Source organism: Brachypodium distachyon, chromosome 1, assembly GCF_000005505.3.
Source record: "Brachypodium distachyon strain Bd21 chromosome 1, Brachypodium_distachyon_v3.0, whole genome shotgun sequence".
Classification (NCBI taxonomy): domain Eukaryota; kingdom Viridiplantae; phylum Streptophyta; class Magnoliopsida; order Poales; family Poaceae; genus Brachypodium; species Brachypodium distachyon.
In genome coordinates, this window is record NC_016131.3 from 43663950 (window position 1) to 43683173 (window position 19224).

A 19224-nucleotide genomic window follows, 5' to 3' on the forward strand; every position below is an offset into this window, starting at 1 on the left:
AAATTAATAGCTTGCTTGTTTATTTGAGGTTCTTGATGGTGCTGCTGAGTGCTAGCTAGTTCAGGCTTCAGGCTTCAGAGAGAGTCGGCGTCAGATTGTAACACACACATGGGGAGTTGTAGACTAGTCGGTCACTAGTCCACTTCTTCCCTCGCTTTCTCTTTTCTGTTTGCGGTAGACTTCGATCTCGCGTTGTTTAGTGCCTTGCTTTGCGTATCTCAAATTTGTTGATACCACTGTTTGCTGAAGTCTGTAACGATGGAGAGAGTTGCGTTTTTTTAACGAAAGAAAGAAGGGGATACGTCAACGTATTTGGTAGTATCGATCATGGGTTGATGATTAGATGGAGTGTATAAGTGTAAACGACGACGCGGGACGGGAGTCCTTGATTATCTTTCAAGAAGTCCCTAAATATATACACTCCATCGTCAGCGATGGCCGATGGGACGCCTGCCCGCCCGTAACATCCGTGGACCATTCGGTTGGTTAAAGTAAACCTCTCTGTAATCACGGATCATAGTACTGGGCTACTGGTATAGCGATCACCGTTCACCGAACTCCAGGACGCTCTGCCTTACGGCTCCTTGAGGAGAAGGCACAGCTTGGCTGTTATGGCTGTCAAAAAAAAAACTTGGCTGTTATGTGGGCTTATGAGGAACCTAGTTGTCCAGACTGCATCTCAGGAGGGCTGGCGGCCCATTTGATGCTTCCACAACTCAAGCCCAACAGTGAAGAAACGGGAAGCGAATCATTGGCTCCATCCATTGCCTCTGTTTGCCCAATTGGTCCAGCAGCAATGCCACCCCCGCCGGCGACGGCGACGGCGGCGCAGCACCTGGAGCTCCTCCTCCCGCGCCTGACCACGCTCTCACACTACAAGCAGTTCCACGCGCGCCTTCTCAGCTCAGCCGTCCTCCACCTTGACCCCTCCCTCCGCGCCCGCTTCCTCGACCGCCTCGCGCTCTCGGACCACCCCGCTGCGTTGCCCCACGCACTCCTCTTCCTCCGCTCCCTCCCTTCTCCTGCCACCAATGACTTCAACGCCGCCCTCCGAGGCCTCGCCGCATCTCCCCACCCCGCGCGCTCGCTTCTCCTCCTCGCCGGGCGCCTCCTTCCCTCGCCATCCCCGCCGCCTCCTCGCCTCGACGCGCTCTCCCTGTCCTTCGCACTGAAGGCATCCGCCCGGTGCTCCGATGGCACCGCCACCCTCCAGCTCCACGCTCTCCTCCTCCGCCTCGGCTGCACGCCCGACGTCCGGCTGATCACCACTCTGGTCGACTCGTATGCCAAGTGTGGCGACCTCGCATCCGCGCGGAAGGTGTTCGATGAAATGGTCGTGCGCGACGTGGCCTCATGGAATGCGTTGCTTGCCGGTCTGGCTCAGGGGACTGAGCCGACCCTTGCGTTGGCTCTGTTCCACAGACTGGTAGGGAGCTTCCGCGAGTTGCCACCAAGGGAGGAACCCAATGAGGTGACCATCGTTGCGGCGCTTTCTGCCTGTGCACAGATTGGCTCGTTACAGGATGGGTTGTATGTGCACGAGTTTGCTCGTAAAATAGGCGTCAACGGAAATGTCCGTGTTTGCAATGCACTTATTGATATGTACTCCAAGTGCGGTTCGTTGGACTTGGCGCTAGAAGTGTTCCACTCCATCAAACGAGAAGACCGGACACTTGTGTCATACAATACTGCTATACAGGCAGTTTCCATGCATGGACATGGGGGCGATGCACTAAGGTTGTTTGATGAAATGCCAACATTTATTGAGCCAGACGAAGTGACTTATATTGCTGTGCTGTGTGGGTGCAACCATGCTGGGCTTGTGGACGACGGTCTCAGGGTTTTTCATAGCATGAGGGTTCTTCCTAATGTGAAGCACTATGGTGCTGTCGTGGATCTTCTTGGCCGTGCAGGCCGCCTTGCTGAGGCATATGACACCATTGTGTCTATGCCATTTCCAGCGGATATTGTCCTCTGGCAGACATTGCTGGGTGCGGCCAAGACGCATGGTGATGTTGAGCTTGCGGAGTTAGCTGCCACAAAGCTTGACGAACTTGGTTCAAATGTTGATGGTGACTACGTCCTCCTCTCTAATGTATATGCATCCAAGGCACGGTGGGCAGATGTTCGTCGAGTCCGTGATACCATGCGAAGCAATGATGTGCGGAAAGTGCCTGGTTTCAGCTATACAGAGATAAGTGGTGTGATGCATAAGTTTATTAATGGTGACAAAGAGCACCCAAGGTGGCAGGAGATTTACAGAGCACTAGAGGAAATTGTGTCAAGAATAGGCGAGCTGGGATATGAGCCAGAAACAAGCAATGTGCTTCATGACATCGGGGAGGAGGAGAAGCAGTATGCATTAAGCTACCATAGCGAAAAGCTGGCCATTGCATTTGGGTTGATTGCCACACCACCTGGTGAGACCCTGCGGGTGATAAAAAATCTCCGAACATGTGGGGACTGTCATGTAGTGGCAAAGCTCATATCTAAAGCCTACGGCAGGGTGATTATCATTCGGGATAGAGCAAGATTCCATCAGTTTGAAGATGGGCAGTGCTCTTGCAAGGATTACTGGTAAAATGCTGCCATACTGGATCATTTACAGGATTAAGTGTAGGTAAAAAAAGATCGGTAGACTTTTCTAGTCTAATATGCGGGTGGATGTTGATAATGAGCCACTGAATTCTCAGGGTTAGCACTTAGCACATCTCAAGCTTGTCAACATATATGTTCGTACAAACCCAGCTTACCTGCACGGATTCCTGTGACCCAACCTTCATTTGAGAAGAATCTTGCAAGTAAACCCAACTCCACGAGCTTGAACTTTCTTCTGATTTGTGTTTTTTGATAAGAATCTTTAGCAGAGGCTCTGACAGAGGAATAAGTGGAAAGAGGCAAAATTTGTACAAGGATATATACAAGAGAGACACCAGACTCAAGGAGTTTAGGTACAAAAGACACACACACACACCAGGAACAGAATACTGTGCCAAACAGCGAAGAAATAAAGTTACAGGGCCAAGAATGTTCACAAACCATCAAGGTGTATGCTCACTGAGAGGCTATCGAATATTGCCCCCATAAGGTATAAGCTGATAATTCGCCACTAGCATCATGCACTTATGCTAGTATGCTATTAGCAAGAACGACGAGGTGTGTGCGGGATATGGATCATGCTATTTTTCCGTGCTGGGACCTAAGAGAAGTTATCATATTCATGCAGCTAAAAAATTATGTACAGCACTCTGTAGTTTCTCCAACCCTCTTACAGTAACATGATAGATTATACTGATGGTTTCTTTTTTATTAACAGTCATTTAATTCATCTGAGATCAAATTGTCTAACCTTTGAAGATTCTTTTTTAAGGACTTCTGGGTCTGCAAAATAAGATGCTCCTTCATACTCTTTTCTCTAGAATACTTGCAATCATAAGACTAGAGTTAAATGGAGTCAAACTAGCTCGAGGTTGTTACAAACACTACCTTTTGCCCCTTTCCCCATTTTGATCTGTACTAAGGTGGTTGCATTATTTGAAGAACAGAGCATGCTTTTGCACACGTGCCGACTCTGTTTACATGACAGTTTTTTTTGTAACTGACAGCACATGTGAAATTTCACTATGCAAAATCGAATGACCATTGTAGTTTGATATATTTTCTTCGAATATGTCTGAAGATTCAAGTTTACGGCTGCTAATGATACCAACTACTCCATCTTGTGTGTTCTCTTCATCCGGCTGCTAGAGCCTTTGGCTTGACTGTTGGCGGTTGTTTTTCATGACGATTCTTGTCCACCGGCGCCCTACTCTTGTGCATGACTCCAGTGTTGCAGATTTTGCCTGTGAGCCACGCCTCTTATGTAGATCCTCAACGCCCAGTCTCTAGTTTTGATTTTGCCTCTGCGATGCTCACGAATATCCAATGGTGTAGAAGCTTCTCTTGGATCAATGCCGCTAGTAAAATCCGGTCCTCCTCCAGCTCTTGGTGAGCCCAAAAGGAGGCCAGCAGTGCAATGAGATATCCTTGCTGCTTCGTGCGATGCTGCCGTGGAGCTACCGCGCGCTCAGGCTAAGGGATGTAAGCGGGATCCTGCTGAAGTCTCGTTTCTAGATCATAAAAGATTTGTTAGTTCAATTTTTTGACTCAAAATTTGAATTAAAATTTAGAATTTGACCTACAAGTCACTTATTGGTGGGATCGCACTTGACACCTTAGCTCAGGTGCCGCTGACAAGTCTAGACTTCGTCGACTTAAAGGTCGCGCTTGTGGCATGCCGCGTGTCCTCTTCCAGATGATGCGAGGACGCTTGGTTTTTTGGTGGTTTTGTAACTTTCCCTCTGCCCTTCCCCCGTTTCTTTTTTGCAATCCAATGTAGGTTCTTCCAAAAAAACCAACACAAAAATTCTTCTTTCAAAAAAAAAAAAGATGCTATGGAAATTTTACATTCGTAGGCCCAACCAAATCCCACAACTGCGGCCCAGCTTCCGGGGGAGAATTCACGAACCCAAAGCCGCTGCGAGCAATCACCCAAAACGGCGTGCCGTACAGCCGCCGTGCACCGCCGCCGCCGCCAACGCCATCCCCCTCTCCGCCATTGCTTCACCACTCACAGGACATCCTAGAATTTACAATCCTCTCTCCGCATGCGTGAACCGGGGAGCTAACCCGCTCGCGGATCCCTCCTCGCTTCGCCAGACGCGACCCGCGATGCATCGAGCGATGCGGCTGCGCTGCCTCCTGCGCCCTCCGATGTCGTGGGAGCCCTTCTCCCTCTCCACCCCGGCGACCGTCGGCGGCGGCGCCGGGAGGTTTGGCGCGCCCGATGGGTTACGGAGGCTGGGTGCGCCGCACCAGCCGTTCAGCGGAAGGCAGCGGTTTAGCCGGTTTTATAGCTCGAAGGAGGGTGTTGGAAGCGCGGAGACGACGGCTGGGAGCGGTGGTGGTAGCGGTAGCAGCAGCAGCCAGCAGGAGCACGCGCGGCTCGGGGAGAAGGACCAACAGGAGTGGCTGAACGGCGAGCGGTTCCTCACCGGCTGCAAGAGGCAGGAGACACCGTTCCTCACCAAACGGGAGCGCTTCCGCAACGAGTTTCTGCGCCGCGCCGTGCCATGGGAGAAGAGCAGTCTCTCCTGGGGCAACTTCCCCTACTACGTCGAGTAAGCATGATGAAGCGCACAACCATCTTTTGTGTGTTTTTTTCCTCCCCAACGTGACTAACTCAGCCGCATTGCAATGTCTCTCTTTTGGGTTGCAAGTAAGAATGCGAAGCAGCTGCTGACTGAGTGTGTAGCATCACACCTGCGGCACAAGGATGTTGCTTTGGATTATGGCTCTCGGCTGCAGTCATCTGGTGGGAGGATATTGCTTCAGAGCTTGCCAGGTGCCGTGCAAGAACAATGACAATGTTTCCTAAATGTGTGTCTTTCTGCTTTTATGCATGCTGAAATTCTGTTTCTCGTGCTGCTACAATGCAGGAACTGAGCTTTACCGGGAGAGGTTTGTAAGAGCGCTTGCCCACGAGTTACGTGTGCCATTCTTGGTTTTGGACAGCAGTGTTCTAGCTCCATATGTAAGATAATCCCAATCCCTATTTTAAAGGTATACGACTCCACTTTTGCCGTGTTGCATACAAACCTAATGGCTCTCATGTAGGATTTTGGTGAAGATTGTTCAGAGAACGAGGAAGAGGATGATCAGGCGGAATCAGAAGATGAAGGCTCAGAATCAGAAGTGGAAGATGAAGAAGATTCAACAAGCAGCAATGAAGCCAAGTCTGGGTCAAGTGATACCGAGGAAGCTATTAAATCAATTGAAGAAGACCTCAAGAAGCTAGTTCCACAGACTCTGGAGGAATTTGCCAAGGTGTTTGTTTTGTTAAGCTGCCAAATCATGTTTTAAAGATGATGTTCGATAATGCTTGCCATCTTGCTCTTTTCTTTATTTGAATATTATGTGCTTTATCTTTACATTGTAGTTGTCCACTCATTTAAAAATTGGGCAGAAGATCTCCAGACAAAGGCAAAATGTTCCTGCAGAATACTGCAAAAAAGCTAATATTTATATGATCGTGGTAGCCGTCTGTAGTATTTGTGCCTAATAGCGCCAGCCTCATGTGATGGTCTTTGTGCCATCATTTTACTTTCTACTAAAAATGCTAAATTATGCTGGTGCCATTTTTTCCTGTCTTTCTTGGTTTTCTTTCTGGCTTGCAACTTATCCCTCGACCACTTGTCTTAGAGAGTTGTTGGCGCACAAGAAAATTCTTCAGCAGCAGAATCCTCTGGCAATGCTGAGTCACCTGAAGAAGATAAAAGGCCTCTCCAAAAGGGTATGTTACCTAACTTTTTTATTTTCTTGACTGTTTTTCCAAATGTTGGCTGTAGATTAAATAACACTGTTAATTGGGACATTGATACTTGGTCATATTTTCGTGAATAGCTACTTTTTCCCTTGTGAATCCTACCCATTGCCCCGTGGAACTATTTCAGGTCTATTTGCTTGTTAACCACATGTCTGCAGCAATAGCGTTCAAACCCTTCATTGGAATTGCAACCTTTTGTTTTCTGTGTGTTTCTGCATATTAGATAAAAGGTGCTAGCTCAGATCGTCGACTAGGCACATTTACCCAGGCATCACTATGCCACAAAACACTTAATCAAATGAGAAACTACACTATCAACCAACCTTTCTCCAAGCTCACAAAGTTTAGCTCTTTGTATTGGATCGGCAGTTCAGTCCAGCTATTCTATGTGATAGATAATACTATTGTCTTAATTTTCAAACCATTGCACCTACTGGTGATATGAAATTCAGGCCAGACCATTTTAATATGTTATATGTAACGAACACTATATGAATACTTGCACCTACTTTCCTCATTATTGTTTTCAGGTGATAGGGTCAAGTATGTTGGAGCGTCAGTACTTGTTGAAGCAGACCACAGGTACTCTCCTCGGTTTTTCTAGTTTAGCCACTTTTATCATGATATTCCTTCCTTTACAAGTTTGCATTAAAGTTCTTTCAGTTTATTGGGGCTCATGTTTTGGCGTGTAACTTCATTTGCTAAGCAATAAACCTATAGATGTGCCCTTTAGCTGGTCATGGCTTCATGCTCATATTGATGCGTCCATGCACAGAGAGGTGACATGACTGTTATGTGTTATATGATGTGATGAGTTTCTCCATTGAGGTTTAGACACTGTTATTCTGTCCATGCTGTTGATTGTCTAATCACAAAGGGGAGTTTATTTATGGCATTTCCTTATAGGCATTAAAATTGATCACTTATGAGATCTGAATAGTAACACAAAAGACTGGTATTATCATGCATGGGCTGCAGCCTGCATCCTGCAACTGTGTGAAATGTGTGCCTATGCATGTGGATAAACTCGTGGAGCAAGCACATGCAGAAAGACGTGTGGGTTTTCATGTTGATATGTAGGACTGTGCGTGTGGATATTTGCTGGTCCAGGTGGATGCATGATTGCACGTTTATTCATTTGTGCTCTTGTGCGTTGCATGTGTTTGTTTATGTCTATGTTGTTAGTAATCTATGAATGCCTGCTCTGTAATTCTTGTGACTGTGAGAGGTGTCAAGACTCAGAAGTGCATGTTGAACATGTTTGTCCCCTCTCATCTAACATACAGCTATGGACTGTCATACTAATTGAGCTTCCTGGCACTAATTATGATGCACATCATGTATCTCATATCACAGGATCATTTTGGGTAAAATACCTACTCAAGAGGGAGCAGCAAATGCCTATACCTTTATTAGCGGCAGGTGGGTAGAGAAATCTTGTCTCGGATAGGTTTATCATTATAAAGTTTTGATTTTTGACTGCATAACCTATTCCATGTCACTGTCATGGCATTTTGAGCTTTTTAATGCCTTGTGACAATCAAAACATACATAAGTTACCGTCTAGTTAACATATAAGTGATCTATTGGACATTGTCTGGTCTTCAAGATGCAACTTTAACCACTAGTTTAATTGTTGCATGTGCATATAAAACCCAAGAAAACTATAATATTTGAGGAATTAATTTTGGAGACAAATCTATACATATGATTTCCAAGTTTTCAATCTAAATATTTAAAATTAACATATGTCCATGAACCATGGGTATGTCCAAAATGCAGCTTATTTGTGAACTGGAGGGAGTAGTAGAGTTAAGTTCTGAAATGTCTCATTAAAATACACGCCATAATCGTTTGTGAGAATATTATGACACACTTGTATGTTTGTTGAAAGTCTTGCTAGGCTTAAGTATGTAAATTTTTATCTGTATGTGTTTAATCTGATTTTTACTTGTAGACACTAGACATATTGTTTCTTTCCATCTCAGTAGTCCATATTGACGTTGTTTCTGATGCATGATTTGATTTCATGTTTATATTATTGATATTGCGAGCTTTTCTTTCATATTCTTAAAATGCACTATTCTTGTGAATTATTTAATACTCAACATTCTTTGAACTGTTAAAATTGCAGAACTTTATCAAATGGCCAGCGTGGGGAGGTATATGAGATCAATGGCGATCAAGTGGCTATTGTATTTGACCCTCTTGAGAAGAAGCTGGCTGATGGTAAACAAAATGAAGCTAACAAAGAGCAAGATGCTAAACCATCAGTTTACTGGGTTGACAGTATGGTTCTACTCCCAAGCGTCTATAGCTACTTTCAGCTTGTCTACTCTGCAAATTTAACATTGTTTTTCCTTGCACATTTAGCTCAGGATATTGAGCATGACCATGATATGGAGGCAGAAGATTGGCATATCGCGATCGAAGCATTTTGTGAGGTAATATGTCAAACAATGTCTTCTGTTTGAAACATTTGCTATCCTGATTTCTCCTGGCTGTGCAAAAATACATGTGCATAGCTTTGATCACCCAGTTTATGTTGTACCTCTGGTGAAGATATTTAAGTGTGGCATTTCCAGTGTTTCTGTTCCATATGATCTGCTCAATAAACTTTACGTCTTTGGTTTCCTTTGCTTATACAAATAGGCACTGCCATCTCTACAGCCAGCCATTGTTTACTTTCCAGACAGTTCACAGTGGCTGTCTAGGGCTGTTCCAAGATCAAACCACAGAGAGTTTATTGAAAAGTTAGAGGAAATTTTTGACCAGCTTAATGGGCCTTTAGTGTTGATATGTGGACAGAACATACTCGAGGCAGCACCCAAGGATAAAGATCCGGTAAGGGATAGAAACTCCTTTAGTCCCACTCTGCTTTGTGGGCATTCATATCATAGATATTTGGTTGACTCCTATTTTTATTATGGATACATACAGAAGGCGATGGTATTTCACAATCTCGCTCGCCTGTCTCCACTGGTAATTTCCTGCTAATCTGTTAAATATGATATATTTTTGTTTTGTGATACTGCTCTGTTACAGCTGATCGAGAAAACATCATCAATCTCCATTTAGTTATGGCAGAACAGGTTACCGGGTTTCCATGACGTCCGAAGGAGATCCACAAAAGTCTCCGATTATTTTTTCCGTTGCTCCTCTATACCATCATTCCCATTTGTTACATGTTAGCAATGATGGTGACTGGGAGTAAAAGAATCTTTTAGCACATACGACAAGTATACATTACTCTTATATGAGCTTTTCAATGCGCTAGTTGTCACATTGTTCGCATGAAGTAAGGGTTGGTATATTTGTTCTTGGAGGACTTATGTTTTGTATGAAAATGCAAAAGCAATCTCATAAATGCTTAGTCTCTGCCGACCAAGATCTGTAATTCCAACCTTACAAGCCTGCCAGCAAGCAAGGCCTGGCTCAGCCTGTTCCAGACACGTTTGTCGTAGCTGATACATGTTGGCTGGCATTACCAGATGCCTAACTCCAGATTCCGGACAGGTCTTGCAAAGACTGCCTGACGGGAGGTTGCTGTTGCTGTGCTGCACCACGCTGTAGTTAGTTGCAGAGAATAATTACCAAGTCTAGTAAAAATATCGATGTTAGAAGTTACAACTGTTAATTCAGTTTAGCAGCAAGTTAATATGTCAAAAACCAGTATAATAGAAGTGTTTTTGTGAAACCACCACAATGTAAATGTAACCTCCAAAACCAACAATGCTTCTCAATGGCCTGAACTAGTAGCAAATAAACTACTTTAGGATTGTCACAAAACAAAGTACGTGGAAAAAAAAGGGTCTTCTGTGCCTTGTTCTAAACTTCAATTATTCCGATGAGCCACATTTATTTCTAACAGTGTATTAGATATTTTCATTTATGGTACGGTTGCCAGAACAGTGGCTGAACTGCCTATTAATTTGAAATTTGTATCTTTAGACATCATCCTTGAAGCGGCTGGTAGGGGGACTAAAAGGGCGGAAGCGTTCAAGATCTAGTGACATATCAAAGCTCTTTGGAAATAGATTTTTTATTCCTGTTCCAAAAGTAAGTTGAGATCATTTGGTTTTTTGTTCCCAAAAGTTGCAATACATTCATTTTGGTGTGCGCTGCACTCTTCTCATTCCCTGTTGATGTGATGGCATCTGTTGTTTCATCAATCACCTCCGGGCACAAAAACTTACTGACTGCAAGCCCCCTGTAGCTTGGATAATGCTGTCTTTACAACCGGTTGATACTTATATTACTTCTTTTATGTCCAGGACGACGAGCAACTGAGAGTTTTTAATAACCAGATTGAGGAGGACAGAAAAATAATCATTTCAAGGCATAACCTTGTAGAATTGCACAAGGTATTTAAAATGCTGCTTGAGCACTCGTAGTCATTTTCCATTTTTTTCATTACCTGACGTCCATATGATAATAATTGAATGTCATTCCTGATTCCTCAAGTGCTGGCCTGTAAGTCATAACTGGTAAATGCAGGTGTTTGAAGAGCATGGGCTGTCATGTGAAGATCTTTTGCATGTCAAGTTAGAGGGCATTGTTTTGACAAAACAAAGTAAGCCTACTAGCTGGATCCATAATACCATGCATATACTATACTTCTATCTCAAATCTTGATTGCAATGTTTCTTATGTGCTGATGGACACATCAAAGTTTGGATTAAAGTTTATTGGCGTTCCAATTATTCGTTCTGTTGCGTGGGGGCATACTGGCAGGCATTCTCTTTTTATGGATCCATCCGTATTTCAAACTCACATTCTTGCTCCTTAAGGCACCTTGATTGCACTGTGCACACTGACCCCAGCTGAACAACGACTAGAGAATGCAATCAATGCTCAGTCTGTAGGCATGAGGCCCACACAATTTGAATTTTACACTACTTATGATTGGCCTTATATGCCAAATTAATAGTTTCCTTGCTAACTATTGCAACTCGCACCAATCCTAATGTGCAATCTTTTTCCAACTTTTAATAGTTTCTGTAGTTTGCTCTGGACAATCTCTTCCTCCACCTTCCACTTTTAGAGATAAAAAAGTTTCTCTTGCGTGCCAAGGGAAATAAAGAAATGCAGGTGTTCCAGTGTACCTAAGCACACAAATAAATAGGGAAGCATGTATTTTCTTCACCACGTCTCAAAGAAACAAAATTAGATCCCTTTGCAGGTGTGCCAGTGTACCTAAGCACACAAATAAATAGGGAAGCATGTATTTTCTTCACCACGTCTCAAAGAAACAAAATTAGATCCCTTTGCATAAGCACTCCGTGTCCTGCTAGCGCGACCAACATGACTTGGGCGACTGTGTGTTCTGGTTCATGGGGCAGAAGGCTCCCAATTAACTACATCCATGGGTTGAGTCCTCGGACCACCTCCGATTAAGCTGCTGCGATGGTCGTCGTCTTCAAGTCCCGTCTTCATGCGTCATGTAGAAGATGGTGGATGAGATAAGGTGGAAAGGCTGGAGCCGTACGCTCGTCGCTCTGGCGATGCTTAGCCATATTCCTCTGGCTTGTCGATGTCCGATGATGAAGATGTGTCTGGCCTCATCAGCTCAGACAAATGGGCGACCTTCGCCTCGTTGGTGCGAGGCCTGGTGGTGTCTGCCTTGTCAGTGTCTGACTTGATGCATTGCCTTCGGTGCATGGCAATGTGGTGTGTTCTGCTTCATTGCGAAAAGACATGTCATTGGGGTAGCTTCGCCTTGTCGGTGCTTGGGCGATGTCAAGGATGTGTCTGAGTAGACGTGAGAGTCGCTGCATGGTGGCATTGCCTGATGACGACAGTATAGCGAGGTTGGAGATATAGACCTCGCAGCATCAGAGGTGCATGTGAGCTCATCGAGGGTTGATCGTGTCGAAGTCGTGTACTTCAACTTGGAGTGGATGGCTGGTGTAGATGGGTGGCGACCTGTTGATGTAGTCGATGCCCCTGTTGGATGAGGAGCCGATTGATTCCAAGCTGACTTGTCGACGTAGTCGGCGTGCTCAGGGAGTGAGAAGTTGATGTGGTCGAGCATGTCTCGAGCTCCAGGATGTCGATGAACGGCAAGGCAGTCTCCATCCCCGATAGAGCTTCATGATCATGCCTGTCGTTGTGTGCTGCAGGCTACACAAGAAAAGTAGATTAATCTCTACCTTGATTGTTTTGGAGCGCCATGTTCTGGTTGATGCCATGGCTGGTGTACTAAATGTGTGTGCATCATATATGCGATGATGGCAGCACATCAGCATGTTAGCATGTTACCCATGGTGCGTTCACTTCAACTATGTTGATGATGTGGCGTCTCGTGCGAGCGTGATGAGGAGCATCTTGGTCTACGTTGGCGATGTCAGCCTTGATGATGATGGGCAGGCTCCTGCCCGGCAGGGTGCCCGGTGGTGATGTCATCTTTGATGTAGAGGTGGCGGCTCGGTGGGCTTGACGAGGAGCGTGCTGACGGATGACGTGCACGTCGAGCTCCTGGATGCCTTCAAGTACGTTGCGTCTGGCTCGTCGCCATAGCCGGCGCTTGCGTGGCGTTGCTGCATGAGCTTTCCCCTTCATGGCGGAGCTTCAAGCCTAGTCACTGCCGATCTCCTTCTCATTGGGCGTGCTGTGTTCGCTGTCGCTGGGCATGCTCACAAAGGCTGCTTCCCATCCTTCTCCTTGGGTGCCGCTCACCCTGTGCAAAACTGAACCGAAAACCGAAAACCGGACAAAAATAACCGAAACCGAACCGAAATTTCGGTTTTCACGGTTTTCGGTTTCGGTTACGGTTTTCAAAATGTGAAACCGTTTGGATTTTGGTTTTTTCGGTTTAAACTGAACGGTTTTTGGTTAACCCGAACAAAACCGAAACAATATAAACCTGAAGGTGCAGTATCTAACAGATGTGGCGTCGTAGCCCAGTGGTCTGCACTGACTGAGTGATCCAGAGGTCCGGAGTTCGATTCCTAGCCGCAGCCTCTTTTGTTTTATTTTTTCTGGCCTATTGGGCCGGTTCTAGGGCAATATGGGCCGATCTTGAGCACGTGTGGACTTGGAATAAGCAGTTTTGGGCCGATTCTGAGTGCTCTTGGGCATAAACAGCAGTAGGATCAGAAAAGTGCCTCTATCAAGTGTTTTTTGTTGAAACATGCATATAATGTGTTGCTCAAAAATTCGCGTCAACTTTGGTTAATTTGGTTATAACCGAAACCGAACCGTATTTTTATACGTAACCGTATTAACCGAAGTATACGAACCGTATTAACCGAAAAACCGTATTAACCAAACCGAACCGAAAAACCGAATGCACACCCTGAGGTGCTGCAGCGGAAACACAAGCACATGGTTGAAGCATGCACATGCATCCGCTGCTTGGAGCTTGAATGAGTCATGAGAGATGGCCTCAAGCGACTCTGCGGTGGGCAACTCCAGCACGGCGTGGGCATGATGATGGGCTGCTCCAGTCTGATGGCGGCCTCTCCGGCGGTAGCTGCGTGAACAGGTACTGGATACAAGAAGAGAACAGATAATAGGTCATGGCTTCACCATTGGAGAAGTTAGTGATCCTTGCCTTCCTGGTGAGGAGGCTGATGCCACAAACATTGACAAGCTTCTGCTTTCTGTTTCGGTCAAAGATGTATCCCAGAGATATGCTTGTATTTCTTTCTCTTGTTTTCTGGTGCTTGAAAAACCTGTGTTGACGGTGCTCAACTTTTGATCATGTCATGACAGAACTTGGAAGAATACAAATTTGGAATCGGACAGTTGCATACTGCATGCATTTGTAATTTTGTACTGTAAATGCAGGAGCAGAGAAGGTCGTTGGATGGGCTAGAAGTCACTACTTGTCATCAGCTATTCATCCTTCCATAAAGGGGGACAGGCTAATCATGCCCCGTGAGAGGTATTTCCTCAGTGGTCTGGGTATTTAGCAGTATCTGTTGGCTGGGTACTGATTGTTTGATATCTTTCCTTCATTGAAGTCTGGACATAGCAATCAGGAGGCTAAAGGAGCAGGAGGCTTTGAGTGAAAAGCTCTCGGAAAACATGAAGGTAATATAAGTTTTGGTTATTTTATAGAGTTAATTTTTCTATCAACAGTTAGCCTTGTTTGTTCTTCTGTAGCAAGTTCATTGTGATGTGGTTATATCCAACCTCAAAAGGTACCTTGATGCAGATTTTGGCCAAAGATGATTTTGAGCGCAATTTCATTTCAGCTGTTGTACCTCCCCATGAGATTGGAGTTAAATTTGATGATATTGGTGCTCTTGAGGATGTCAAGAAGACACTGGATGAACTTGTTACTCTTCCGATGAGGCGACCAGAGCTTTTCTCGCATGGGAACTTGTTAAGGGTATGATTTTCCGTTTGCATTTCCATATCTACCTGTAGCATTGTGGACATTTGAATACTGAAGTTGATCCCTTGTTTTTTTTTCTGGTTGTTACCATATGGTCTTATAAACTACTTTGATATGTGGCCAATCCATACTTCCGTAGCTACACTTGACCTGGGCATACCCCGGGCAGGGCTCCATAAAGCCCTTGTTGGGCTTTTTTGCGCTGGGCTTTGGGTGGAAAAGTGGAGCCTGAACCCGGCCTGGGATGTCAGGCTCCGGCAGGGCCGCCCATGCCCAGGTCTACCGCTACACAACATGTAAATAATATTCTAATGCTGAAAGAACCTTAGTTTATCTTCATAGGTCCCTGGTGCTATGCCTCTGCAACTTTGTTTTGTACCTCAGTCAATACTCAATATTACAAGATGTTCACCTATAGTTAGTGCTTGCTTGGTGTTTGTAGTGGAGAGGTCGTTCTGAGGATATCTACAATAGTAGATGACAAAATAGAAGTGACAAGTGTACGTAGTGGGTCCTCTAGCAGGTTAGAAATTTTCTATTAGCCAGCAGTAGCGTTACAATTTTATAGTCGTAGATGAAACCGTTGATCGGGTTGTAATACTTAAACAAGCCTCATCTTTGGAGGGATTTCAATTTCCCTACATGAATTCCATTCCTGACCTCTGCAACACTACTATATAGACCAGTAAATTAACACTTTTGTATGAACTCCTCATGCTTCGAGTTTGGGATAAATTGCTGTAGTTGTTGGTTATTGCGTACTTGCATGTAAAGATACAACTGTGATATTTTGAGATGAACTCTTTCAAAGAACCAGAGATGGTAGTGTGATGCCATTTCATGCCATCCAACACGACTCAACTTCTTCAATCAAGTTGCGAAGTACATGAAGAAACAGTGCTGGAATTCTTAAGAGTTACGACATTAAAAGAGAATAAGATCTCTGAAGTCTGAAGCAAAATGAAATCTTAGTTTTGCTTTCTTAGATCTACTCCATGTTATGTTAAGTTTTTTTTTGTGTGTGCTTAGTGTTTTTTGACATAGTTGTATTTTGAGATGACATGTCTATATGGACCTTTGTTCAGCCTTGCAAAGGAATATTGCTTTTTGGGCCTCCTGGAACAGGGAAAACACTTTTGGCAAAGGCACTTGCAACAGAAGCAGGAGCAAATTTTATCAGCATAACCGGTTCCAGTCTCACATCAAAGGTACTTCTATTTGGCACGTGCTCTTTCGGATTATAGAAGTTATATTACCCCCTCCGGCTGGAATTACTTGTCGAAATATTACATGTATCTAGACACTTTTAAACATAGATACATCCATATTTGAGCAAATTTGAGACAAGTATTATGGGTCAGAGGGACTATGTAACAATTGAATGCAATGGAATGAATCACTTCTATATTTTCTGAAGGGTCCTTTTTCAATTTGAGAGGAGTACAGTCCTGCGTAAAGTCATGTTTTTAAGTCAGAAAAAAACTTGTATGGTTAGCTTAGCTCCCCCCAATATAAATTTTATTATTAGTTGCACACCAATGGCATATCTGGGGTAACAAGAAGGCCTTCATCGCATGTAGTCATAAGAATATACGATAATACAGGGCATTCTCTTTGCAAACAAAAGCTATAGTACAAAAATTTCTGATTTATCAGATGGCATACACTAGTTGTCCATCTAATATGCTGGTACTATAGTGATAACTCAAATCTCTATTAGCTCCTAGACCAAATTCAGCACTGTTTTTATCTACAGTTTCCCCTCACTGTTTTCTGTGTCGTGTGTGCTAATACAAAATACAAAGCATATAGAAGTTCATCCTTGTGTGAAATTTCTCTTCATGGAACTGGAATGTACTAAATGTTTCATAACTCTGTGCATTTGCTCATCTATTTTCTATAATAGTGGTTTGGAGACGCTGAGAAGCTCACCAAAGCCCTTTTCTCCTTTGCAAGCCGACTAGCCCCTGTCATCATATTTGTGGATGAGGTGAGTTTTTTTTATTTAATAAAATAAAGTGAATTTGGTTCATTTATATCCAGGACAACATCCTTAGCATGTCCACAGGTCACGCAGCATCTCCTAATTCTTATGCAATTTCAATTTGCTAACTGCAGGTTGACAGTTTACTTGGTGCAAGAGGTGGCACATTTGAGCATGAAGCAACGAGAAGGATGCGGAATGAATTTATGGCAGCTTGGGATGGTCTAAGGTCCAAAGAGAAGCAAAGGATTCTTATTCTTGGTGCAACAAACCGTCCATTCGATCTTGATGATGCAGTAATACGTCGTTTGCCTAGGAGGTAAGATCTGCATTTATTTGCTTGTGCCTGCAAAAATATTGTTAGCTCGGCTAACTTAACGATTTGATTCTCTGTCAATATGATCAATAGAATATATATCGATCTTCCGGATGCGCAGAATCGAATGAAAATTCTTAAGATTTTACTTGCCAAAGAAAATCTAGAGTCTGAATTTGGATTTGACGAACTAGCCAATGCAACCGAAGGTTACTCTGGGAGTGACTTGAAGGTATTATGCTCAAGTTATCCACAGCTATTCTATTCTTCTCTGTTGCGCGATGGAATGATCTGATGTCCACTTTTATGCTTGTGTGCAACTGTGTATGGACTCATTTGGTGCCTTTTCCCTAGAACCTGTGTATAGCTGCAGCATACAGGCCAGTTCATGAACTGCTAGAAGAAGAAAAGAAAGTGGTCTGTTCTTGCTTTTAGTATTAGTTTTTCCATTCTAAGTTTATTCATCGTGAATCCTCTTATGCATGTTTGCTCACATGGTTGCCACCTTCTCTTAGGGGGCTGTCGGTAGTATGGAAACTTATTTAAGGCCATTAAAGTTGGATGACTTTGTCCAAGCAAAAGCCAAGGTATTGGAAACCAACTGTTTGTTCGCTGTGATGTGCACTCGATGATATCATGTTTCATCTTTGATCGTTTCTGCAGGTGAGCCCATCCGTCGCTTTCGATGCTACCAGCATGAACGAGTTAAGAAAATGGAACGAACAGTATGGTGAAGGCGGCAGCAGGAGCAAATCGCCATTTGGGTTCGGCAGCTAACATACATCGTAGTGATTTTTCCACATTGTATCATCTGTAGCATCAGTGTGCTCTTGTCTAGCAATAGGAATGAAATCAGCAGCATCATATTCCTCGTTGCTTCTATGACAACCTTTTTGCCTGTAGCTGCCAATCTGCTCATTTCTACTTGCATAGGGCAGTCAGTCTGCTCATTTCTACACTTTTTTGACCCACCTAGAACATATTTAAGCAGATGAATGTCCCAGCATCAATATTGCCGCATAAGCGAGCACCAAATGTTCATGGGCCTGTTCTATACAGCGCCCCCCTTTCGACTGTTGTAACCCTGATCGAACTGTAAATAGCTCAAGATATTCTCACCCAGAAAACGACAGGGTACCATTTTAACATAAATGCCATGTCCTTTTTGTTGTGTTTCAACTTCTTCTTTTCCTTGATTGAGTAACAATATCTGCACACAGATCTGTTGGAGTAAGGCAGCCAATGTTTTCTTATTTCAATGGCTGCTAGCCTTCTATTGCTGTTGCTGCTTTGCTTTCGTTTGACCGCCTGGGGTATCATTTTCGTTCAGTTCTACGCCGGGCAAGAGCTGGCACTTGCTGCCTGGTTCTTGATGATTCCGGTCTATAACGGGAAATTCTGCTCTGTGCTATATGTCTATATTTAAAAAAAAAAAGTGCTCATGACTGTTACACTGCCTGTAAGGCTGCAACCATCCATAATGTACCTGCTTCCATTCCATAAGCGAGCACCATAGGAATGGAATAGAACACTACCTGCAACCAAATACTCCTCACTGTTACTAACGTGAAATCTCAACCTTTTTTGAAATTTCAGACGAAAAAGAAGCTATTCCCCCTGATCCTAAATTGTTGTCGAAATATTACATGCATCTGGATTTTTTTAAGAATAGATACATCCATATTTAGATAAATTTGAGTCAAGAATTTAGGATGGGAATATCTAAAAATTTAACCAAATCTGACTCTTTCATTCACTGCTAAGCCACCATGGAGCTTTTGTGCCGTGCCGTCAACTTGAATATTACGTGCATGGCACTGAACTAGCTAGGTACAATAGGGGTGTGGACTTTAAACCTCGTAGCCGAAAAAGCAGCAACCTGCAACAAATGCTGGAGAAATGCTCACCAATTCCATGGCAAGTAAACAACCAGCAATATGCATCCCCGATAGCACTTTTCGCGGCTGTTGTTATGCGGAATTCTCTGTCGCGGCAAATAAGTTGTCGACAGATTACGGGCCGCGATTCATGGTCCATTGCATAATGCATAACCAATTAACCATTTATTTACTGCGCAGTAGAATCATTGTTGTTTATGCTTCCTAGGAACTTTTTAGCTAATCTTTTCCAAAAGTCTCCACTAGTTGAACCGTGCCTAATAGATTATGACCTCTTCTGCTCATCCCCTTCGGGAACTCTTTGATTGGGATACTATA

At 44.0% G+C, this 19224-nt stretch overlaps 2 protein-coding genes across 4 annotated transcripts; both read left to right on the forward strand.

Moving 5' to 3' along the window:
• The first annotated feature begins 756 nt into the window (after positions 1-756).
• LOC100836231 (pentatricopeptide repeat-containing protein OGR1, mitochondrial) lies at positions 757-3418 on the forward strand. The gene has a single exon (XM_010229529.3). The coding sequence runs from the start codon at positions 797-799 to the stop codon at positions 2579-2581; it is 1785 nt and encodes a 594-aa protein (XP_010227831.2). The 5' UTR covers positions 757-796; the 3' UTR covers positions 2582-3418.
• Positions 3419-4492: 1074 nt separating this feature from the next.
• On the forward strand, positions 4493-18187 carry LOC100838141. Of its 3 annotated transcripts, XM_010229530.3 has the most exons (24): positions 4495-5159; positions 5259-5383; positions 5478-5572; positions 5656-5865; positions 6241-6331; positions 6895-6946; positions 7721-7786; positions 8499-8653; positions 8738-8808; positions 9017-9208; positions 9305-9346; positions 10316-10423; positions 10639-10728; positions 10862-10937; positions 14156-14252; positions 14332-14401; positions 14526-14702; positions 15794-15916; positions 16615-16698; positions 16827-17011; positions 17102-17240; positions 17363-17425; positions 17524-17595; positions 17672-18187. In XM_010229530.3, exons 1-24 carry the CDS (start codon positions 4711-4713, stop codon positions 17783-17785), a joined length of 2946 nt encoding a protein of 981 aa, XP_010227832.1. In that variant the 5' UTR covers positions 4495-4710; the 3' UTR covers positions 17786-18187. The 3 variants fall into 3 exon arrangements, with proteins under 3 accessions (XP_024313077.1, XP_010227833.1, XP_010227832.1); XM_024457309.1 differs by having other exon boundaries at positions 4493-5159; positions 8499-8808; XM_010229531.3 differs by lacking the exon at positions 7721-7786 and having other exon boundaries at positions 4494-5159.
• The last annotated feature ends 1037 nt before the right edge of the window (positions 18188-19224 follow it).